This window comes from Podarcis pityusensis, assembly GCF_964106645.2.
Source record: "Podarcis pityusensis genome assembly, chromosome: 1".
NCBI lineage: Eukaryota > Metazoa > Chordata > Lepidosauria > Squamata > Lacertidae > Podarcis > Podarcis pityusensis.
The window spans coordinates 21,476,223-21,501,757 of NC_138028.1; the positions used below are offsets into that span (position 1 = coordinate 21,476,223).

Genomic DNA, 25,535 nt, shown 5'->3' on the forward strand with positions numbered 1-25,535 from the left:
TTTCTCACAACAATTCTGGAGGCATGGGCATCTTCAGTGGATATGAGTGGTTTCTTCCAAGGACTTTCCAAGGCGCTTTCCTCCAGCTTCAGCCAATATATCCTTAGATAGGAAAGAGTGACCACAGTGGTGCAGGCCTTGGTGAACTCTAGACTAAAACTAGGGAATCTAAAGCACTTCAGATGCTGCTAGACTCTAACTTCTGGACCACTGATGACTGTTGGGGATGAAAGCAGCTGGAACTCAACAATATCTGTGGAGCACTCTTGCAGTTGATAGAGAAGCAGCAGCCGGGCTTTAGTTGGAACTGGTCTGTGTCAGCATATTACACCCCTGCTGAAAGCTATGCATTGCTTGCCATTACATTGACAAGGTAAGTTCAGTGCATTACTGGTGTGTATGAAGCTCTGAGTGACCTAGGACCAGGTGACTTAAGAACCACCTTGTCCCATACACACTGCGCAGATCACTATGACCATCAGGAGAAGCCTTCCAAATTGCCACACACTCATCACATGTTTGTTTCATATCAATGCAGATATCTATTATATCTATTAAAACTTTGAGCACAATGGCACCTGTGCTTTGGAATGTGGTTCCTATTGAAACCAGCTAGAATTTTGGCATTTCATCACCTGATGAAAATGTTTGTATTTCACGTGTTTTTAGGCAATTTATTTGATTCAGTGTTGGTCACTAGTTCTGTGTTTTACGATTTTAATTTTTTTAATAATTTCCTTGTACCCACCATGATATTTCTTTATGAGTTGATGGTTAATAATCTGTTGTAATGTACCCCAGAATCTGTTGTGATGTTCAAGGGGGTCTGCTTGATAAGCCTATGTGGATGAGGGGCAGTGGCTACCCACCCTGCGTGTCCTGGAACTTTTCTAGCAGGAACTGTGCTTCCTCCTGGATCCTCTCCTCAATACTTTTCTTTCCCATGCCAAAGTTGCGCAGGGTGGTAAGGGCAAAACGTCGGAGCTGCTTCCACACCTCCCCATTGCTGAATACAATTCCTGGAAAGCAGAAGAGGAAATGGGCATGAAGGAGATGGATGGACTGAAAGAGAGAGCAGAAGAAGCAGGTTGGAAGAGCAGGAGGCTCTTATTCTTGGCTCCAGACCACCTGAAGACTTGGTACTTTGGTGCCTCCTTATTCCATAAGCAGTAGCTGGCCAGTCTTCTGATACATGCCCTTACTGTAAAATATCTGTGTTTAATGTGCATAAAATGCTATGTTTGTGTGTGTGTTGTGTATGAAATGTAGTGGAGGTTTGCATTTGCAGAATGTCCATTTTTGCAGCTAAAGCTTAAAAAGAGGTTTCAATGTTTTGATATTTATGTTAACTGATAATTTATCTCTTGGAGCCTGGGTCTCTCTCTGAAGCTGCCAGTATAATGAAGAAGCAATAGTTCTTGGACTATATTAACCAGAAAGAACTTAAAGAAAACTGGACTACATTGCTAGTTGTATAAGTGCAATGTGTTGATTTGTATTTATTTATTTATTTTTGGTAACAAATTTAACGATAGCTTGCAGTAACTTTGAAACTCTTTCTTGGTGTGGACTTCCGGGTTAGCACCTCTGGCAATGGCGGATTTCCTCTGATCGGGAGGAATCCGCTTCGTGAGAATTAGGGTTTGGACTGCCGCGGCGAGGCGAAGACCCATTAAAAACCACAGGCAGGAGAAGCCTGTGGATGTGGGATTCGGCTGGCACCTTTTGCGCCTCCCCTATTCACGGGGAAACCCGGTTTCGGGGATCCGGAGCGACGTGGGGTGAATGGCGCGGTGCTTCGAATCGACTGCTATTTTCATGGAGTGAAGCCACATTGCTGTTGCCGGAGAGCGCTGACTTTTTCCTGTGGACAATTGGATTTTAAACAACTGCTTGTGAGTAGAACGGAAAATTGGACTATGAAATTTCTTAATTTGGCACCGAAGCGGGAAGGTCTAAACAGGAAGTCTGCCTTCCGCTTTTGTAAATAGATTGAAGCAAAGACATTGCAAGCTAGAGTCTGGAAAGTCGTCTGTAAAGGATTAAATTTCCATCATTTAAAATTACTAAACCCCCTTGGAAGCAGGAGAAGAGGGGGGAATCTTTTTAGACTGTTTAAACCTGCAGAAGAGAGAGTAAAGAAAGATAAATTTCCACCGTCTTGAACCTAGGAGCGGGGTGTCAGGACGGACGCTTTGGGGAAGTTCATTGACTGTGGACAAACGTTTTTGACAGATAGTTAAAAAAGAGAAACATATTGATTCCAATGTTCCCTCTTGCATTTAAAAGAAACAAAATATCTGAAAAAGGAAAGGAACTTTGTTGCTAGATCTGCTTTTAAAAAGACGGATACAAATAGAAATTGTTTCCCCTAGAGGGAGCTTGTGAAACTGTTATTAGAGTCGATCTGGGGAGCTTTGCAGCTGTAGAGATTAAAGATCGTGGGACCAGACTTTGACCTTGAACAAGAATGTGCCTAGAACAAGCATTAGTGCTTGCTCTTTGCAAGACAAGTGCTTTACTGGAACAGCTACATGAGAAGATGGATTTGATGACTGTTGCAGTCGGAAATTTTGGACAAACAGCGAGTACCTATATAGAACCCACTCAGGAATTAATCCAGGAATGTGCTTTGACAGATCAAGTGGTGAAGAAGATAAAGGAGGAGGTTGTTCCTGAACCTCAAGTAGCAGAAATGGAGAGAGCTGTGGCCCTGCAGGAACATAAGTTGTTGGATCTGACGAATGAATCTGGAGAAAGCCAGATTTGGAGAGATGGAGTTCTGTTTGGCTTGGAGATGGGAAGCTGGATAGATCCCCCTATGCAGGGATGTTTTGACCTTTCGAATTTGGCTTTGGGCCCGGGGGAGTTGTGAGTTGTGGGGGCCCTTAACTTTGGAGGGACTTTGAAACATGCCTCTAAATATCATATGGATTTCAGTGTCGACTATGGAGAATGGGCTGACTTGTCGAGTAGGGACAAGGATATTGTCAAGTTGGAGTCTCCCCGAGAGAAAGGAAGGAAATTAAGAATAAGATCAGCAGAAGACAAAGTAAAGTACAGGTACAAACATGAAGAAGACCTGCGGAAGGGACATGGAAAAGACTTAAGAGCCTCGGATAGAATGTCACCAGGTTGATGGACTAGATGGATGGGATAGAAAGGACTGACAAAACCCAAGACCAGGAAGAAGAGACGATGGATGAAGATTGGAAGAAAGTTTTAAAAATTTATTTAGGAAATTATCGTAAAATTAATGAGTACTAGAAAAATGTTGGAATGAAATTATTTGGCTTTAGTAGAAATGTTAAAAAGAATTATGTAAGAATATTTTATGTTTAAAAGAATTAGGTATAAATAAGATTTAAGTTTTAAGTTTTAGGGTTTTTTATGGTAAGATAAGGTTAAAATAGATTAAGGTAATTTAATGACAGAATATTGTGAAAGATGGAAAGGATTTGCTGAGACAACTAGAATACAAAAAAGGGAGGTGTGAGGAGGTTGATGACATAAGTTAATGGAAAATAAGGATTTGGGAATATTGGATTTGTTTTTAATTTTTTTGTTTATTTTTGTTTTTTGATTTTGATGTATTGTGTGTTTTGTTTTGGTTTTTTTTCTTTGACTTTGGTTTTTTATTGACTTGTATTGTTCAATTGTTATTTTTGTCTACCGTCTTCTTTCTTTTTCTTTTTCTCTTGTTTTCTTTCTTTCTTTGTAATTTTAAATTCTCAATAAATATCATTAAAAAAAAAAAGAAACTCTTTCTTGGTGTGGAGAGCTTATTGATTCACAAGATCCAGGCCAGGGAATTCTGCTCACATAACTCTCACACTTACTGCCCACACCAGAATTACCTCAGACCATTATTTTTAAAGGCTAGAGACTCATTCAATCCTGCTTTAATTTTTGGTGCTTTCTCTAGACCAGAGGCGGAGCTAGCTGCTTCGGCACCTAGAGCGGCCTGCGTGGTCAGGGGTAAGCACCCGTGGGTGTAAGGCGGCGCGTGGCGGAGGGGAGCTTCCGGGGGGTGCTGGCGGCAACGCACATCCCAGGGGGGTGCCACCTGTGGCGATCTGAGGGGCGAACCCCTCAGGGATTTCACCCAGGGCGGCCAGCACCCACCACACCCACCACACCCACCTTTGTCCGCTACAGCCCTAGATATTGCTTAAGTACTGCTATGAGATGGCTCATTTCTCTCTTAAATGGCAATGCCCAATATATAGCTCTGCCATTAAAAGGCTGCTAATTATCTATTGCTACAGTCCAGTGGGAACATTAATTAGGAAAGTTTATCTCAAGATGCAATGACCTGTCTTTGCAACCTTTTTTTGCTTTATTTTCATGAATAGAGGGATTTTCCTGCGTCCCCCCCCCACTGGTCAAACCAGCATAAAATACCTAATCCCTTGTTGACATCATCAGCTAATGGCAGGCGTCCCCTGGCAGCAAATTCATCTCCACGGTCGATCAGTGCTTCTTTCACTGCATCATAGCCATGCAGCACCACAACCCGTTCTGCTCCAAAATACATTGTGAACACAGAGCCATACTTCTCACTAAACTGGAAAAAAAGATAGAGAAGGACACACATCTTGGTGGGTTTGCAGGTTAGGAGAGAGTCACATAGCTGATGTAGAGCCCCGCTGCCCCCAGACTCACTATGGGCATCTGAACCACATGACTCTTAATAACATACAGAAGTGTTCTGCAGCTAGATCAGGCCAAAGGCCAACTAGTCCACGACTGTTATCACAGTGGCCAACACAGTTCTTCTGGGAAGCTCAAAAAAAAAGACCTGAGTGCAATAGCACGCTCCCCTCCTGCAGGTCCCTGGAACTGGTGGAGGTTCAGCATCATCACTAGCAGCTATGGGTAGCATTATCTTCAATGAACTTTATCTGAACATTTCGTTTAAATCATCCAAGTTGGAGGCTATCATCACTACTTCTTTGGGAGTGAATTCCACAGTTTCAATATGCACTGTATGAAGAACTACTATCTTGCGTGTGTTGTAAATCTTCCAACATTCAGCTTTAACTGAAGGCTCCACGTTTTAGCTTTACAGACCCTTCATGTGTCCCTATTTTCCAGGGACATCTCTGATTTAGAGAAGCCATCCCAGTTTGATCACAGAATGTCCTTAGGGTGTCCCTATTTTCATTGGAGAAATGTTGGAGGGTATAGAGTTGTCCGACCCCCTCTGAAGGCAATCCTGAATAGGGAAGTGTTTTTTTGTTTAATTTTTAATGTTTTATTATGGTTTTATATATGTCGGAAGCTGCTCAAAGTGGCTGGGGCAACCCAGTAAGTTGTGTGGGCTATAAATAGTAAAATTATCATTATGGAATGGGATGTCCCTATTTTCATTGGAGAAATGTTGGAGGGTATGGCATTATGAGAGGGGGGTAAAAGTGCTTTCCCATCCACTTTCTCTATATTGTGAATATAGTTATGTCCCCCCCCACACTCATTTTTCTAAGGGAATTCTTACAGTACCTTCCCACCGAGCACATTCTGGGGAAAATAAAGGAGCAGCTTTTCAAAATATAAGAAGACTATGAACTCCACACTGTCCAGCAGTGGCTAAAAATGTTCAGAGGGCAAAAATGCCCAAATGATCTAAAATAGTATGAAAATTGCACTATTGCTTTTTAAAGTTCTTTACTCAGAAAGGGGCTTTATGGCTTTTATTTTAAGCATAAGAGAATAAAATGACAATAAAACAACCCCCTTTCTGGAGTTGTGGGACCTGCTCAAAGTCCACCTCTTTTCTGTGGAGCCTTTGCGACAAGTCCCTGCTCCCCATGCCTGCTGATGTAGCCAAGCGCAAGTCCGTGCCACTGACATCACAGCGATTCTGCTATTCTTTTCCTCTGGTCTGGATGCCTCCCCTCCCTCTCTTGCCTCTCCTCTGTCAAAGTGCAGAGTCTGTTGCCTTAGACTCTGCAAATGTGCCCTGCACCCAGATGGTACCATCTATAAATAAACAAACTGACAATGGACTGTCCCCTTCCAAAAGAGTCAAATGGAAAGAGGCTTGCAAACAGGTAACGGTCATAAACAGACAGCTGTTGAGGAAGGTGCTCATCTTTGGCTTACCTCCTGGAGAACCTGGGCCAAGTTGTTGGTCTTCAGCTGCAGAGCGTTCCCTACGATGGGCAGTGGAGGTGGGCCAGGTGGCAGCTGCTTTGCATTCTCTGGCGTCCTGCTCCTGACTGCAAGGAAAACAAGGCAAGAGATACATATGATCATCAAAATGGTCACTGTCCCTAGAGGCTCCATGGCACCAGCTAACAGTGACTGAAAAGACTCTAGACGAATTAATTTGCTTTCCAATTTTATATACTCTGAGGAGGTCACATAGACATGGACTTTCACCAATAGGAATTCTACGTTTCTCTGAGTAAATGAGATTAGCCATTAAGTAGATAAGGTTGTATAATCAAGAAATGAACTTCTCTGAACTTCAGTCTGTATTCTTTTTCTTCATTGATTAGTAAGGCAAAGATAACGGCATTACTGCGCACAAGGTCTGTGATGTAAGACAACCAGGGGTTCAGGGTTTTTTCTGCCATACATTGTAATGTAGCCTTGAGGCAAATGGTTCTGCTTCTAAGGTGCTTTCAGGACCAGGTTCCTGCATGAGAGCCTCTTGTATACTATGAGTGCTTGGTTGGAGGTTTCTTGCACCTCAGATGCCCACAAATGTGAAATAAAATTGAAATAAAATTGAAGGCACATCCATAATGGAACTCAGCCTTAGCACAAATACATCCCTGTCTTGGCAGGATGAGTAGCCTTGTGGCAAATGGTTCTGTTTTTAAGGTTCCTGCAGGAGAGCTTCTTCTACACTCTGAGTGCTTGGTTGGAAGCTTCTTGCACCTTAGATGCCCACAAATGTGACAAATTGTGTCAGAAGTATAGAGAAAACTTGCATAATTTTTTTTAAAGAAATCAAAGGTATGTATGCCAGACAGGTAAACAAAAAAACAAAAAACAAAAACAAAAAAAGACAATAGATTGCATGGCTTGGAGCAACACACATTTAAAATAAATTACTGCAATTTTGGGCAAGTCCGGACTATTGGAACACACATTTTTGAAATAAACTTGAAGGCAGGTCCATAATGGAGCTCAGCCTCAGCAAAATACATCCCTGTTAGCAGACCTTGCAGCTTGGGTGAAGTAAACTGAGAGGTTTATGTACAGTTTCTGGATTTCTACAGCTTTATTCATGCAGGAACAGAATTATCTTGGCAAGAACGATTTACAGGATGAGTAGAGATAAAAAGAGAGAGCAATAGCAGGCATCTTATCAGGAGAGAACAACAAAATGCTTTTACAGGTGGAGTTAACTTAGAAAAAGACTACGAGCAAATGCTGACTTGCTTGCTACACAAACAGTGCTCTTGTGTGGTTTAAAGTAATACATGCATTAGCTAGAGGTTCAGGAGAAGGAAGTTTATTTGTTTCCCCCAACAATCCCATCTAGCACTACCCACTAATGTGGACAGGACACACCAAGATAGATTTTGGAGACATAAACCTGGAAGTGCTTTTGTATTGATAAGACACACTAATGTGCTCATCAAAACAGTGACTCACATGTGCCCTAGTGGGGACAAAACCATGGTCACTAGTGGACATGGTGACACAGAGAATTAACTTCTTGTTTTCATTTATTCCAATTCTTCCATCCACCTCTGGAAATCATATTTAGTACAAGAGGGGAGCATGTAGATGATGGAAGCCTGCCAAGTTATTTATTTAAAATATTGAGAGGTCCCCTTTTAAGGGGTAGCTCCTAAAACAGGAGTGATCCTCAAGCATTTCAAAAAACGATGTCAAAAAGAAGAGAGTAAATATCCCGTTGTGTATATTAGCTGGCCTTTTTTACACTGATTCACAGCTTAAACATATCCTGGAACAGGTTATAGACATCCATAAAATTACTGTAATTAGCTGGGATAATATCTCCCTTATACCAATGTTAAATTCTCTTTCAAACTGACTTGTCAGTTCAGTTTGCATAAACATATTTGAACTCATGGTTCGGTTCATAAACCAAAGTGCACCAGGTGTTCTTGCCAACAACTGTTGTTGCTCTGTGTGTTTCGAGTCAATCTCCTGTCAGTGCAGATCGCAGAAGTTCAGCCCATTCTAGCCACAGCTGGGACACTTTATGGCTCCTCTGCAGAGAGAGGCCAACTCAGTTCACCAGAGTTCAGATTGCATAAACTGAGTTTCTTTGCCAGAGCAACTGGTGAGTTGGTAAAGCCTCTGCCTTACAAGCACATGGTCCCAGGTTCAAGACCCGTTATCTCTTGATAGGGGCCTGAAGAGCCCTGTGACTCAAGATAAGCCAGCTTCTTACATTCCTGTGTCAGTGCAAGGCACCATAATCTGACTATTATAAAGGCAGTATAACTACACCATGATGAGCCCACAGAGGAAGGAGACAGGGCTCTCGTCCACAGAATGAATAGGAGGCTGCATTCTTGCTGCTGCGCTTGTGGGTAACCAGTGCTTAGTGTCCAAATGTGAGGTGCATGGGGATCCTCAGGGAGAAAGCATGCATTCTCCTTTATTACTATACAGTGGCACCTCGGGTTTAAGGCACTTCAGGTTACAGACTCTGCTAATCCAGAAGAAGTACCTCAAGTTAAGAACTTTGCTTCAGGATGAGAACAGAAATCGTGCAGCGGCAGCAGTGGGAGGCCCCAATAGCTAAAGTGGTGCTTCAGGTTAAGAACAGTTTCAGGTTAAGAACGGACCTCCAGAACAAATTAAGTTCTTAACCCGAGGTACCACTGTATATTGAATTCTTCCCTGCTTTGCACCATAAGGTCCCATGGCAGGTTACAGCAATCTAAAATATCAATATTAAGCAGTATAGTGTAGGTGTACTCTCATTTTGACTCAAGAAAATCACCATTTTATAGTTCAAATCAGGAAAAATAAATGCAGTAAATGGACCAAAGACTGCCATCGGGGTTAGCAACGGAACTTCCGATTCACCGTGCTGAGAAGAAATTACATATTTTATTTTTTTTAGTTTCTTCTCCCATTAGATTCACAAAATGTTTAGGGATATGCATACCCCTGCCTCCCTCCAGAGAAAAGCGATGTACAGTGGCACCTCGGGTTTCAGGCACTTCAGGTTACAGACTCCGCTAACCCAGAAATATTACCTCGGGTTAAGAAGTTTGCTTCAGGATGAGAAGACAAATTGTACTCCGGCGGCATGGCAGTAGCAGGAGGCCCCATTAGCTAAAGTGATGCTTCAGGTTAAGAACAGTTTCAGGTTAAGAACGGACCTACAGAACGAATTAAGTACTTAACCTAAGGTACCACTGTACATTATTAATAATACTAATACGATATTTTTGTTGTTGCCACCCATTCTGCATCTGAGGAAGTATGCCCTAGCAAATCTTACTCCCTTTACAAATAAACACAGATCTCCTCTTTTTTTAATATACAACTTAGATAAAAAGAAGCAATGGCAAACTGCTTAAAAGTGTGGGCATGGGAGAGGGTTTTCGTCAGCTAATATAAGCTTGTTCAGTGGGGCAGTTTGAGACAAAATACTACACTTTAATCCTGTGTGGACGTGGTCTATAAATGTCTGTAAATTCTGGATTGCTTGCATTGTTACATCATAAGCAGCATGTCACCCTTAGATTAGATGTGTCAGGGGAATCGGTAGTGAAAGTACAGGTTTGCCACTGATCATACAAACAAATACAAATGCTGTGGGATGGGGGGGATTAAGGGCAATTGGGGCTAGGGAGGAATACAGAGGTTTGGGGGCATGTGAGGAAGGGGGAGGATGCATAGGGGAGGTGGGGAGACAGGGGGCTGTTTGATTTTGTTGTAAAATTCCAAAAATAAATAACAAAAAGTTGTTTGCATTGCTAATTAAAAGGAAAAGGTTGCGTTTCTGCTATCTCAATGTCATTTTCTAAAACCAAATGTGTTTTAAAAATTGAACCTATACAGCAGAAATACGCACCATTGTGTTCAATGGTGCTTACTCCCAACCATGCACAGAACTGCAGTCACGTGCCATAAATTTAATCGTGTGATTTTATTAGTAATTTGTTTTAAATGTCTGTGTTTTTAAGGTGGAGGGATTTTTTAAAGCAATGTGTTAGAAAAGCAAGATATTTAAATCCCGGTGGCCTGACTCTGGATTTTATTATGGAGCTGTCATTGATGCACTACACAGTTAGGAATCGCCCTCAAATGTTGCTGGGAACTGCAAATGGGGAGGAGAGCACTGTAGCGCTCAGTTGCTCCTTGAGGGCTTCTCATAGGCATCTGGTTGGCCACTGGGAGAGCAGGATAATGGACTAGATAGGCCTTTGACCTGCTCCAGCAGAGTTCTCTTTTGTTCTCTCTCCTTCTGAGAGCAGCCATTCAAACCACCCTAAAAAGCAACCTACTGTGCATGCTCCTGCAGCTATCTCTTGGAAGAGAAGGGGGAACAATAACTGCCACACCTTACTCTAGTAAATGAAGGTGTGCTGGATTGCTACTAATACAATGAATGGCAGTAGCTTGGGTTACATTAGAAACAAAGGCTAAGCTCCAAAGTGCATAAGCAATGCCTGGTAGAAACTAGAAGGAGCTTAGGATTTCAGGGGGTGAAGGTATCAGTGGCCTGCAAAGCAACTCTTTCCTCCTGAAGCCTTGCAGAGTCAGAATAAATTATGCAAAGCAAATGTAGTTTACTGCATTAGGAATCCTTTTTATTTCATTGTACACAGCTTCAGTAATGTTTGGTTGTGAAGCAGTTTATAAGTCTGCAAATAAAATAATATTGCTATACTTGCATAATCTTTACAAGTGACAGCATTCAGTTTGTCAAAGTATTATTTATTTAGCTCTGGGAGGGTGAAGGACATTTATAAAGCTATTCCATTTCACAAACAGGTAAAAAAATACATACATCTGGATGTGCTCTTATTCTCCAGAAGAAGTGGAGCAGTGGTTTTCTATGCTAGTGAAACCATCACACTTCTCCAAACTTTGGTTTGAAGAAGACCTTCAGGAGTTTCAATGGGGACAGAGGACAAGCCCCGAATTCTTCTCCAGCTTGAATTAAAATGCAAATCAGAGACAAGTTCCTTCCTCTTGCCCCTTCCATTCAGTGCAATGGAGAAACATTACTTCACTACTTTGAATAGGAGCATAATTGAGAGGGTGCAGGAACCAAAAAGAAAAAATCTGAATACAGAAGAGGAAGACCATTCTCCCTTGGTTAACTTCATAGGTGGACTTCCCCTCACCAATTTTGCCCAGGCTGCCTCTGAATTTGTACTAGGGAAACATATTTCTTTTACACTGAATGGGAGCAGGGCTGAAGGAAGACTGAGAGGAAAGAAATTCTGACAATTCTTTGAAAGTTTTCCCTCTCCAACTCCTCCTGGAGATTTTCAGACCTCCCTTGGGGAATATTCAGTGAAATGACCTTCCTTATTTTGCCACCCACAAAGTAAGTGGAGAATTTGGGGGAGGGCCATTTTCACTCTGTTCTAGATTTTTTTTTTTAAAATAAGATATTTATTAAGGTTTTCAAAATATTACAAAAGAAAAATAGAAAAAAGAAAAATACAAAATAAAAATAGTTAAAAACAACTCAATCTTTCCATTACTTATTTTTCATTAGCTTATTTCCCGGACCTCCTAGATTTTTAAAGACAATGAGAGCCTTGGTTGGGCTCAGGGGGATAAAAAAGAAGTTTTCTCATCAAAGTTCATCCAAGGTGGGCTTGGGAGATCTTGCCCATCTGTGCCTTTCTTGAAGAAATGCTTCCTAGGACTAGCAGATCACTGGATCCAACTTAGTTCATTTCCCATACTTACTGAGAAGTTCAGTTGCATCCAGCATTGCTATCTGTTCTTTAGAACATGTTTACCCTTAAAGGGATTTTGGCAAACATTTGTAAATGTCAAGTCTCAAGGTTGTTCTACTAGGTGAAAGGGGCAAAGATTTCAAAAGCTATTGATTTCTGCAGCACCCTCCAAAGACACAAAGAGTAACAGGACTTCTTCTCAGTGGCTAAAAAGCTTCCATCAGATTTTGCCCATCACACTAATACAGTGGTGGAAGAAGGGGATGTAGGGGTGCAGTCTGCCCCGGATGTCACCAATGAGGGGTGTGTGACAAAATGAGTTTTTTAAAAATTGGGCTCACAAAATTTTTTGGAATGACATGGTGGCTTAGGCACCTGCAAGTTTCATGCTGCAGCGTGGGATTTGTGTCTGCCTACTGCCTCTCCCTCAGACGCCCTACAGCTGAGGGGGAGGCAGCGGAGAGGCTCCAAGCATTGGAGAGGTTCGCCCCGCCCCCATGGGTGGCTCGACACACCCCTGGCTGCAGGACACGCCCCTGCCCCCTGCACTAGCTAGCTAGGGCAGCTAGCTACGTCACTGCACACATATGCATATGAATCCCCAAAGTAACAGTTCAACAAATAGTCAGGTAAGAAGATAGGGCTCCACACGTGAGGAGATATTGTGTTAAGGGTTTTTTGAACAAAGATTTGCCAGGCTGCGACTTTTCCACATGTGCAGCCCTCCTGAGGCAGGCTTTTCAGCGAGGGACAATGCAGAGCTGATAGGGCCGAGGGCAGTTGCCTATGCTGCTCAACACAGGTGTGAGATCGATGTCCTTGGGGTCAATGATGGACTTCAGAGTGAAGTTCTGTAATATGGTGGTCAAGAACAAGAAGATCTCCATACGGGCCAGACCTTCCCCCACACATATCCGCTTCCCTGCAAAGGAAACTCAAATGTAAGATGCATAACAACCACTTTGGCTGTTACGGAGAAAATAACAATCACGCCAAAGGAGCAAAGGTGCTGCTCCAGAACAGCTCCTGGGAGAGTCACTCTTTCCACCATTTCTTTTGCTTCAGCTGGCCACAGGAAAGGTACAAGGAGTTCTGATGGACCCAGAAGCCTCTGCCCCTCCCTCACAAACTTGGAGCCCTTCCAGTTTAGGCTGCAGGAGGAAGAAGGTTCTCCCTCATTGCCCCGACACCAGCCGATTAGGGGGACGGGAAAGACCTGAGCTGGCCAAGACTGCAGCCAACTGAGGAAGCAGAGATCTTACCTGCTGAGAAAGGCATGAAATAGTCGCTCTTCCTGAAGGTGCCATCTTTGTGCAAGAAATGTCCTGGGTCAAACCTAAAGTACGAGACTGGCTCCATTATTATCAAATAATGGAGGTCTACAAACAAGATAGGAAAATTGGCTTCCAGGTGGAGAAATCAAAATTAGAAACTGAATTGTTAGAACCCAATACCAAGAATTTATCAAGAATGTATAATTTGCTGCTGAAATGGAATACACAAGATGAAACAGTTAAATCGGCTATGATTAAGTGGGCACAGGACATTGGTCATAACATTATGTTTGCTGACTGGGAATGGTTGTGGAACACCGGTATAAAATTTACGGCATGTAATGCCTTAAAGGAAAATATTATGAAAATGATCTATAGGTGGTACATGACCCCAGTCAAGCTAGCAAAAATTTATCATTTGCCTGATAATAAGTGTTGAAAGTGTATAGAAACTGAAGGTACTTTTTATCACCTTTGGTGGACGTGCCCGAAGATTAAGGCTTTCTGGGAAATGATATATAATGAAATGAAAAAGATACTTAAATGTACTTTCCCGAAGAAACCAGAAGCCTTTCTCTTGGGCATTGTCGGCCAATTGGTGTCAAAGAAAGATAGAATCTTTTTTATGTATGCTACGACAGCAGCAAGAATACTCATCGCAAAGTATTGGAAGACACAAGACTTACCCACTCTGGAAGAATGGCAGATGAAAGTGATGGACTATATGACACTGGCTGAGATGACTGGCGGAATCCGCGACCAGGGGAAGGAGACGGCGGAAGAAGAATGGAAGAAATTTAAAATCTATCTTAAGGACTATTATAAACTTGATGAATGTTAGAATGTCGAGGTTTTGAGAAAGAAAGGGTTACAGCGATATAAGATTAGACTGAAGGAAAGATTAAGAAGACATATGTTTGACAGAACTATTTAGAAGTTGCTGGAAAACTTTGGACATTGGGATGCAGAAAGGGGAGGTATGGGGGAGTCCGAGAAAGAAGGTTTATGAAAAAAAGGTCATGAAACTATACGTGTTTGTATGTCTTTTTATATGTTTGTATTGTTTTAAAAAATTTTGTAAAACCAATAAAAATTTATATATATATATAAAAAAAAGAAATGTCCTGGGTCAAATTCTTTGGGGTTTGGAAATTCTTTGCTGTCATGTAGCACAGACATCAGACTTGGATATATGGTAGTGCCCTGCAGAGAGTGCAAAGAAATGGGCTGGATGGCCATGACACCCAACAAAAGCATAAAATTGACACTCACAAAGGAATGGTGTGGGAAGGCACTAACAAAAAGGAAGGTACTTTGTTGATACAGAAGAAGAATGGAGCAGCTTCAGAAGGCAATAGGGTGTTTAAAACGAAGTCCAGGCTTCAAGATGCCCAGCTACGCTTTAGGAGTTAGGCTAAACTACTTCCCTTGCTTGTACATAAGATAAGACGAAAAGCTCTGCTGGATCAGTCCAGTGGCTCCATCTGGTTAGCATCCTGTTTTCATGGTGTCCAACCAAATGCCCATGGGAAGCCCATCAACATAATCTAAACAAGACAGCACTCTCAATTCCTGTGGTTTCCACCCACTGGTATTCAGAAGCATGCTGCCTCTCACCATGGAGGTAGAATATAGCCATCATGGCTAGCAGCCTACTATTACTACATAGAGCCTTGAAAAGAGCTGACCTTTGGAATGACATATTGTCTGAACGGTGTATCTTTCAGTACTGCATGAGGGGCGCTCAGTGGGACAAGAGAGATGAACCTCTGGATCTCATGGATGACCGCATCTGTATAAGGCATTTCCCCACGATCTGCCATGCAAGGACTTCGTGATCAGCCAATAACTCGGTCAATTTCTTCATGCACTTTCTCTGCAATGGGAAGAATGACGTTTAATGCCAGTGCAGGAAACATCATAGAAGCAATTGAAATTCCATGGGAGTGCCTGCCAGCCCCTTCACATTTTGGAGCTTTCAATTGTTTTCTGATGCCATGTTTCTACTAACTCGTCACCACAGGCAAGTTATTGTAGCTCACCTTCAGCAATCCATCTGTAAACAGGGAAACATAGTATAACTGTGATTATTTATATATTAATTTAATTTCTATCCAAAAGGAGCCCAGTGGGACAAAAGCTTTAGGGATGTTATAGGAGCAAGTGATGGTCCAGCTTAGAGAGATTCCTATTGGAGGCACTGTCCTGCAGTGATTCTGATCCTACCTGAGGGCCCTTTGGCCCCTGGCCCTTGTGGTTGTGCCTTTCTCTAAAGCAGTGGTGTCCAAACTTTTTTCAAAGAGGGCCAGAATGGATGAAGTAAACCAAAGTTGTTGACCTTTTTTAAAGGATTTTACCCCAGGAAATAAACTGCCGCTGGGGCCTGATTAAACCAACCAGCAGGCTGCATTAGGTCCCCAAAATGGGCTTTGGACATGCCTGGTCTAAAGGATCTGCAGTGGCTGCCAGTACACTACTGAGCCAAATTCAAGTTGTTACTGTTTGCATATAAATCCTAGGGTTTGCAATATGGTCAGCTATAAGAGCTCATCCACACTTCTGTTTTTGCTGGGATTTCTAGGCATGGGTCTGAGCATTTTGTCCACACACACACACCCCCACTGTTGTCTCCACGAAAGCCTTCTGTTTACTGCTGATGTCAGTCAGCGATGATTAACATTCAGCAATGAACAGTGGGTTTTCCTGGGGAAAGTGGCAGAACAACCACCTCTTGGACCTGTGACACATACATCTGGGAAAGAACTAGAATAATAAGTACTAATAACGTATCTGTTTTACCTTGTATCTCTGGGTATTTGAGGAGGATCGTGAACCCGTATCGCAATGTGGTGCTGGTGGTCTCTGTTCCAGCCACAAACAAGTCAACTGTGCTTATGGCCAAGTTTTCAATGGTGAAATGGGATGCACTATTACCTTTTTCCTGCAGAAACACACAACACAGTCAGTGGAGTCGACTCAATTGTTCTGAGTACAACATAACAAGAATTTAATTGCGCCACTGGGACCAGCTCCCTTCCCAAGACACATCTTATCTCAAGTCTTTTTATAGCTCGTTCCTCTGGACATTCCTTGCCCAGAGGGCTAATCATTAGAAAGAACTTCCCACTTACTGCAGGAACAAGTCAGCAATGGGAAATGAATCTACTCCAATGGGGTGTGGGCAGGAATCTCTTTCCTTGGCATTCCCCACAAGAAGCTGGATGGAAGTCTGCTGGTTGGGAAGCTTCAGGAGTGGCAGGAGAACCCACATGGAGAGTTCTGTGAGTTTTCATGATTACCTGATCCATTTTCATAAGGAAGCAGTCGATAAAATCCCGAGGTGAGCTGGGGTCCAGAGTGGGCTTGTGCTCTTCAACCTCCTCCAAAACAAACTCTCTGAGTGCCAAGTTGTTTTTCAGCACTTTATGGTGGGGCCCAGGGATGCATTTCATCAAAGAAGGAAAGATGTTGTAGAGCTAGAAGAAACACAAGAGACCCATTGGCACCAACCTCAGTCAGGGTTTGTCCACACTTGGGCTTCAGTATAATGTTGGCCACTGTTGCCTTGTGTGCATTTCAACTCTGTGTCCACACACCATCATTTTCACTACCAATGCCTCCCAAATCTATGTAGATGTTCCCCATCTGCATTACTGGGTGGTGCTTCATTGATTGTACTGCATTGTATTATCTTCCCTTCCCCTCAATTAGTGCTTTCCCACCCTCTACCTAATGTTTGTAGAGGTCATATGCAGATTTATACCCACAGGTCTCAGGGCGGTTCACAGACTAAAATCAAAATATAAAACCACAAAATGCATAATCAAAATAAGAACAACAACCCAATTACCCCCCCCCCAAAAAAAACTCCACATGTTAAAAGGTATATACTGAATGAGACCATTGTTCTCTCAAGGTCAGTACTGCCTATGCAGCAGCTCTGCTGGGTATCATTCAGGAGTCCCATTCCTAACTAGGAATGCTACTAGGAATTGACTCTGGGACCCTATATAAATAAGCCAAATGGTGTAAAGCTGAGCTATGGGGTTACATACATATCTCTCAATTTAGTCCCATCTGCTCCTCCTGTTGAAACCAGGCTGTGTACACATCGCTGGCTTAAAATGCAACAAGGCAGGATAGATATGGATTGTGGCTAACGTCATGTATTCACACCTTCTCAAACCAGTGGTGGAAGCACACTGGATGCAGAGGCAATGGCAGTGTATATACATCCCAAGTGATTAGTTCCAGTTATTAACTTGAGCGTGTGGGTTTTAATGGTTAAGCTTTACTTCCTGCTCCACTGGGCTGCTGTTAAGTCAAACCTTGGTTACTAGACCCAGGTGCATTGTGTGCCTTGACTGGATCTCCAAATTAAAAACATAAGAACGTAAGAAGAGACTATTGAATCAGGCCAGTGGCACATCCTGCTGTCACAGTGGCTAACCAGTTACCCATGGCAAGGCTGCAACTAGGACATTAACAGAAATATTAAGAGGCAGAGGCAGTATGGGCCATGAGACGCCTGGAAGAAAGACATTTAAACAGCAGGAAAATGGCCACAGCCAGAGGCAGTATCTACATAAAATAAATATTCCACATGCAAGTAAACTTTAGACTTTGTGGAAAAGAATGCATTTAACCAGATGGCACCTACCTGTCCCCAAGGAGAGCTAAAAACCTGAAAGTTTTCATTCATTAAGCTCATCATGGATTGAAAATTCTTGTCATTATAATCGTATCGTTTCCCAAAGATAATTGCACAAATGACATTGGAGAGAGCGCAACTGAGCAAGTAGGTTGGATCCAAGGGCTTCTCTGGAAGAACAACAAAAAAAATAATTATACAACCCCACTACAGGTTTTAGGCAATAATCTAGTCTGGAATTTCTGAGCTGCCATTTCCTGGCTCCTGGCCTCAGTGGTCAGACAGGGAGCTGCCTTTCTCACAACAATGCTGGAGGCATGGGCATCTTCAGTGGCTATGAGTGGTTTCTTCCAAGGACTTTCCAAGGTGCTTTCCTCCAGCTTCAGCCAATATATCCTTAGATAGGAAAGGGTGACCACAGTGGTGCAGGCCTTGGTGAAGTCTAGACTAAAACTAGGGAATCTAAAGCACTTCAGATGCTGCTAGACTCTAACTTCTGGACCACTGATGACTGTTGGGGCTGAAAGCTGCTGGAATTCAACAATATCTGCGGAGCACTCTTGCAGTTGATAGAGAAGCAGCAGCCGGGCTTTAGTTGGAACTGGTCTGTGTCAGCATATTACACCCCTGCTGAAAGCTATGCATTGTTTGCCATTACATTGACAAGGTAAGTTCAGTGCATTACGGGTGTGTATGAAGCCCTCAGTTACCTAGGACCAGGTGACCTAAGGACCACCTTAGCCCATACACACTGGTCAGATCACTATGAGCATCTGGCGAAGCCTTCCAAATTGCCACACACTCATCACATGTTTGTTTCATATCAATGCAGATATCTATTATATCTATTAAAACTTTGAGCACAATGGCACCTGTGCTTTGGAATGTGGTTCCTATTGAAACCAGCTAGAATTCTGGCATTTCATCACCTGATGAAAATGTTTGTATTTCAGAAGTGTTTTTAGGTAATTTATTTGATTCAGTTTTGGTCACTAGTTCTGTGTTTTACGATTTTAATTTTTTTAATAATTTCCTTGTAACCACTATGATATTTCTTTATGAGTTGGTGGTTAATAATCCGTTGTAATGTACCCCAGAATGTGTTGTGATGTTTAAGGGGGTCTGCTTGATAAGCCTATGTGGATGAGGGGCAGTGGCTACCCACCCTGCGTGTCCTGGAACTTTTCTAGCAGGAACTGTGCTTCCTCCTGGATCCTCTCCTCAATACTTTTCTTTCCCATGCCAAAGTTGCGCAGGGTGGTAAGGGCAAAACGTCGGAGCTGCTTCCACACCTCCCCATTGCTGAATATAATTCCTGGAAAGCAGAAGAGGAAATGGGCATGAAGGAGATGGATGGACTGAAAGAGAGAGCAGAAGAAGCAGGTTGGAAGAGCAGGAGGCTCTTATTCTTGGCTCCAGACCACCTGAAGACTTGGTACTTTGGTGCTTCCTTATTCCATAAGCAGTAGCTGGCCAGTCTTCTGATACATGCCCTTACTGTAAAATATATGTGTTTAATGTGCATAACATGCTATGTTTGTGTGTGTGTTGTGTATGAAATGTAGTGGAGGTTTGCATTTGCAGAATGTCCATTTTTGCAGCTAAAGCTTAAAAAGAGGTTTCAATGTTTCGATAGTTATTATGTTAACTGATAATTCATCTCTTGGAGCCTTGGTCTCTCTCTGAAGCTGCCAGTATAATGAAGAAGCAATAGTTCTTGGACTATATTAACCAGAAAGAACTTAAAGAAAAGTACAACTACATTGCTAGTTGTATAAGTGCAATGTGTTGATTTGTATTTATTTATTTTTTTGGTAACAAATTTAACGATAGCTTGCAGTAACTTTGAAACTCTTTCTTGGTATGGAGAGCTTCTTGATTAACAAGATCCAGGCCAGGGAATTCTGCTCACATAACTCTCACACTTACTGCCCGCACCAGAATTACCCCAGACCATTATTTTTAAAGGCTAGAGACTCATTCAATCCTGCTTTAATTTTTGATGCTTGCTCTAGATGTTTTGATGCTAGCTGTAACCACCTTTCTCCGCTACTGCCCTAGATATTGCTTAAGTACTTTTATGAGGTGGCTCATTTCTCTCTTAAATGGCAATGGCCAATATATAGCTATGCCATTAAAAGGCTGCTAATTATCTATTGCTACTGTCCAGTGGGAACAAGATGCAATGACCTGTCTTTGCAACCTTTTTTGCTTTATTTTCATGAATAGAGGGATTTTCCTGTGTCCCCCCCCCCCCCCCGGTCAACCAGCATAGAATACCTAATCGCTTGTTGGCATCTTCAGCTAATGGCAGGCGTCCCCTGGCAGCAAATTCATCTCCACGGTCGATCAGTGCTTCTTTCACTGCATCATAGCCATGCAGCACCACAACCCGTTCTGCTCCAAAATACATTGTGAACACAGAGCCATACTTCTCACTAAACTGGAAAAAAGATAGAGAAGGACACACATCTAGGTGGGTTTGCAGGTTAGGAGAGGTTCATATAGCTGATGTAGAGCCCCGCTGCCCCCAGACTCACTATGGGCATCTGAACCACATGACTCTTAATAACATACAGAAGAGTTCTGGAGCTAGATCAGGCCAAAGGCCAACTAGTCCACGACTGTTATCACAGTGGCCAACACAGTTCTTCTGGGAAGCTCAAAAACAAGACCTGAGTGCAATAGCACGCAGCGGCGTAGCATGGGTTGTCAGCACCCGGGGCAAGGCAAGTAATTTGCGCCCCCTAACCCGGGGCAAGGCAAGTAATTTGTGCCCCCTAACCCGGGACAAGGCAAGTAATTTGCGCCCCCTAACCTGGGGCAAGGCAAGTAATTTGCGCCCCCTAAGCCCTAACCTGCCGCCGCTGCCAGCTTCTTCTTGCTGCTGCCTGGTCTGGTCTGGTCTGGTGTGGTTCTCTCCCGCGCTCAGCGCTGCGCTGGGCGGCCGCTGCACTGTCCCTCCCCCAGATAGTCCCTCGCTCTCTCTCCGCACTGCACGCCTGGCACCCACCCCCTCCACAGTGGGCGGCGACCCAGCGGCTCGGATCGGATTCGCACAGCCAGCACTGCAGTGAGAGAGAGTGAGTGAGCCAGGTAGGGGCAGAGAGCTGCGAGTGCGAGCGCCCCCCCCCAGATGTTGCGCCCGGTGCGGCCGGCCCCCCCTGCATCCCCACGCTACGCCACTGATAGCACGCTCCCCTCCTGCAGGTCCCTGGAACTGGTGGAGGTTCAGCATAATCGCTAGCAGCTATGGGTAGCTTTATCTTCAATGAATTTTGTCTTAACAAAATTCCACAGTGAATTCCACAGTTTCAATATGCACTGTATGAAGAACTACTATCTTGCATGTGTTGTAAATCTTCCAACACTCAGCTTTAATTGAAGACTCCAAGTTTTAGCATTACAGACCCTTCAAGTGTCCCTATTTTCCAGGGACATCACTGATTTAGAGAAGCCATCACAGGTTGATCACAGAATGTCCTTAGGCTGTCCCTATCTTCACTGGGGAAATGTTGGAGGGTATAGAGTTATCCGATCCCCTCTGAAGGCAATCCTGAATAGGGAAGTGTTTTTTTGTTTAATTTTTAATGTTTTAATTATGTTTTTATATATGTTGGAAGCTGTCCAGAGTGGCTGGGGCAACCCAGTAGGGTGTGTGGGCTATAAATAGTAAAATTATCATTATGGAATGGGATGTCCCTTTTTTCTTTGGAGAAATGTTGGAGGGTATGGCATTATGAGAGGGGGGTAAGAGTGTTTTCCTGTCCACTTTCTCTATACCATAAATATGATTATATGTTATATCTCACGTCACACTCATTTTTCTAAGGGAATTCTTAAAGTACCTTCCAACCACATTCTGGGGGAAATGAAGTAGCAGCTTTTCAAAATAGAAGAAGACTATGAACTCCCCACTGTCCAGCAGAGGCTAAAAATGTTCAGAGGGCAATAATGCCCAAACCATCCATGTGTGGAGGGAGAATTGGACCCGCCCTCGCCCCCTGTCTCTAATAAAGTATGAAAATTTTACTAATGCTTTTTAAAGTTCTTTACTCAGAAGGGGGCTTTATGCCTTTTATTTTAAGGATAAAACAATAAAATGACAATAAAACAACCCCCTTTCTGGAGTTGTGGGACCTGCTCAAAGTCCACCTCTTTTCTGTGGAGCCTTTGCGACAAGTCCCTGCTCCCCATCCCTGCTGATGTAGCCAAGCGCAAGTCCGTGCCACTGAAATCACAGCGATTCTGCTATTCTTTTCCTCTGGTCTGGATGCCTCCCCTCCCTCTCTTGCCTCTCCTCTGTCAAAGTGCAGAGTCTGTTGCCTTAGACTCTGCAAATGTGCCCTGCACACAGATGGTACCATCTATAAATAAACAAACTGACAATGGACTGTCCCCTTCCAAAAGAGTCAGATGGAAAGAGGATTGCAAACAGGTAACGGTAATCAACAGACAACTGTTGAGGAAGGTGCTCATCTTTGGCTTACCTCCTGGAGAACCTGGGCCAGGTTGTTGGTCTTCAGCTGCAGAGCGTTCCCTACGATGGGCAGTGGAGGTGGGCCAGGTGGCAGCTGCTTTGCATTCTCTGGCGTCCTGCTCCTGACTGCAAGGAAAACAAGGCAAGAGATACATATGATCATCAAAATGGTCACTGTCCCTAGAGGCTCCATGGCACCAGCTAAAAGTGACTGAAATGACTCTAGATGAATTAATTTGCTTTCCAATTTTATATACTCTGAGGAGGTCACATAGACATGGATTTTCACCAATAGGAATTCTAGGCTTCTCTGACTAAATGAGATTAGCCATTAAGTAGATCAGGTTGTCCCCTTCATGGATCACTGCCTTGCCGTGGCGAAGGGGCTTGAATAACTCAGAGAAGCTATGAACTATGCTGAGCAGGGCACCCAAGATGAACAGGTCATAGTGGAGAGTTTTGACCAAACGTGATCCACCTGCAGGAGGAACCGGCAAGCCACTCCAGTATCCCTGCCAAGAAAACTCCATGGACAAAGACAACAGGCATATAAAAGTTATGACGCTGGAAGATGAGCCCCTCAGGTCGGAAGGCGTCCAACATGCTACTGAGGAAGAGTTGAGGACAAGTACAAGTAGATTCAGAACTGATGAGATATTTATTAAGGGTTTTTTTAAAATATTACAATAGAAATGGGAAAAAAAAGAAAAATACAAAATAAAAACAGTTAAAAACACACATATTTTCAGTTACTTATTTTCCTTTAGCTTGTTTCCCGGACCTCCTCATACCTCCCTTTTTTGTATTCCACTTCGATTTATTGGTTCAGCAAATCCTTTCCATTAGATTTTAACCCATTTATAACCCTTTTTTTTTTTCATATTCTCTTAAAGCATTACAGCTAGAAACCGCTTAATTACTATCCAACATCCTTCTAAGATTCATTAATTTTACAGTATTTCTGTAAATAGTCTTTAAATTTCTTCCAGTCCTCTTTCACTGACTCTTCTCCCTGGTCTCGGATTCTGCCAGTCATTTCTGGCAAGTTTGGCCTTGGAGATCAAAACGAAGCAGGGCAAAGGCTAATAGAGTTCTGTCAAGAGAACAAGCTGGTCATCACAAACACGCTTTTCCAACAACTCAAGAGACGACTCTACACATGGACATCACCAGATGGGCAGCATCGAAATCAGATTGATTATATTCTCTGCAGCCAAAGATGGAGAAGCTCTATACAGTCAGCAAAAACAAGATCTGGAGCTGACTGTGGCTCAGATCATCAGCTTCTTATAGCAAAATTCAAGCTTAAACAGAAGAAAGTAGGAAAAACCACTGGGCCGGTAAGATACAATCTAAATCAAATCCCTTATGAATACACAGTGGAAGTGAGGAACAGGTTTAAGGACTTAGATTTGCTGGACAGAGTGCCTGAAGAACTATGGATGGAGGCTCGCAACATTATACAGGAGGCAGCAACGAAAACCATCCCAATGAAAAGGAAATGCAAGAAAGCAAAGTGGCTGTCCAACGAGGCCTTACAAATAGCGGGAGAGAGAAGGCAAGCAAAATGCGAGGGAGATAGTGAAAGATACAGGGAAAGGAATGCAGATTTCCAAAAAATAGCAAGGAGAGACAAGAACGAGCAAAGCAAAGAAATAGAGGAAAACAACAGAATGGGAAGAACCAGAGATCTGTTCAAGAAAACTGGAGATATGAAAGAAACATTTCGTACAAAGATTACCATAATAAAGGACAAAAGTGGTAAGGACCTAACAGAAGCAGAAGACATCAAGAAGAGGTGGCAAGAATACACAGAAGAATTATACCAGAAAGATATGGATGGCTCGTACACCCCAGGTAGTGTGGTTGCTGACCTTGAGCCAGACATCCTGGAGAGTGAAGTCAAATGGGCCTTAGAAAGCACTGCAAATAACAAGGCCAGTGGAAGTGATGGTATTCCAGCTGAACTATTTAAAATTTTAAAAGATGATGCTGTTAAGGTGCTACACTCAATATGCCAGCAAGTTTGGAAAACTCAGCAGTAGCCAGAGGATTGGAGAAGATCAGTCTACATCCCAATCCCAAAGAAGGGCAGTGCCAAAGAATGCTCCAACTACTGCACAATTGCACTCATTTCAAACGCTAGCAAGGTTATGCTTAAAATTCTACAGGGAAGGCTCAAGCAGTATGTGGACCGAGAACTCCCAGAAGTGTAAGCTGGATTTAGAAGAGGCAGAGGAACCAGAGACCAAATTGCAAACATGCACTGGATTATGGAGAAAGCTAGAGAGTTCCAGAAAGACATCTACTTCTGCTTCATTGACTATGCAAAAGCCTTTGACTATGTCGACCACAGCAAATTATGGCAAGTTCTTAAAGAAATGGGAGTGCCTGATCACCTTATCTGTCTCCTGAGAAATCTCTATGTGGGACAAGAAGCTACAGTTAGAACTGGATATGGAACAACTGATTGGTTCAAAATTGGGAAAGGAGTACGACAAGGCTGCATATTGTCTCCCTGCTTATTTAACTTATATGCAGAATTCATCATGCAAAAGGCTGGGCTGGATGAATCCCTAGCCGGAATTAAGATTGCTGGAAGAAATATCAACAACCTCAGATATGCAGATGACATAACCTTGATGGCAGAAAGTGAGGAGGAATTAAAGCATGTAACCCGAGGTACCACTGTATAACTACACCATGATGAGCCCTCAGAGGAAGGAGACAGGGCTCTCGTCCACAGAATGAATAGGAGGCTGCATTCTTGCTGCTGCACTTGTGGGTAACCAGTGCTTAGTGTCCAAATGTGAGGTGCATGGGGATCCTCAGGGAGAAAGCATGCATTCTCCTTTATTACTATACAGTGGCACCTCGGGTTACAGATGCTTCAGGTTACAGACACTTCAGGTTACAGACTCCGCTAACCCAGAAGTAGTACCTCGGGTTAAGAACTTTGCTTCAGGATGAGAACAGAAATCATGCTCCGGAGGCGCGGCGGCAGCAGGAGGCCCCATTAGCTAAAGTGATGCTTCAGGTTAAGAACAGTTTCAGGTTAAGAACAGACCTCCGGAACGAATTAAGTACTTAACCCAAGATACCGCTGTACATTATTATTAATACTAATACTATGTTGTTGTTGTTGCCACCCATTCTGCATCTGAGGAAGTATGCCCTAGCAAATCTTACTCCCTTTACAAATAAACACAGTTAAGTCTTTAAATTGCCACAGACCTTCTCCTATTTTTATATGCAACTTAGAT

The 25,535-nt window shown here is 43.0% G+C and overlaps 1 protein-coding gene, 1 long non-coding RNA gene and 1 pseudogene across 3 annotated transcripts in view; 1 reads left to right on the forward strand and 2 right to left on the reverse strand.

Annotated features, from left to right (window-relative positions):
- LOC308469529 (cytochrome P450 2C19-like) overlaps positions 1-6,333 on the reverse strand; it is a 39,081-nt gene extending 32,748 nt beyond the window's left edge. The window contains exons 1-3 of the mRNA XM_080992122.1: positions 6,106-6,333; positions 4,405-4,567; positions 870-1,019 (exon numbers count right to left, since the gene is read on the reverse strand). Coding sequence (XP_080848248.1) covers positions 870-1,019; positions 4,405-4,567; positions 6,106-6,288 — 496 coding nt within the window. The 5' untranslated portion in view covers positions 6,289-6,333. The remainder of the gene's footprint in view (positions 1-869; positions 1,020-4,404; positions 4,568-6,105) is intronic.
- The window catches only part of LOC308470315, a 33,225-nt gene that overhangs the window by 4,860 nt on the left and 2,830 nt on the right, over positions 1-25,535 (forward strand). The gene's annotated exons all lie outside the window — the stretch shown is intronic.
- Positions 10,867-22,519, reverse strand: LOC308470258 (cytochrome P450 2C19-like; annotated as a pseudogene). The gene is made up of 10 exons (XR_013991457.1): positions 22,283-22,519; positions 20,073-20,235; positions 18,958-19,107; positions 17,802-17,962; positions 16,441-16,617; positions 15,941-16,082; positions 14,830-15,017; positions 14,266-14,344; positions 13,130-13,192; positions 10,867-12,789 (listed from the first exon to the last, which is right to left on the reverse strand). The product of XR_013991457.1 is annotated as a cytochrome P450 2C19-like (transcript).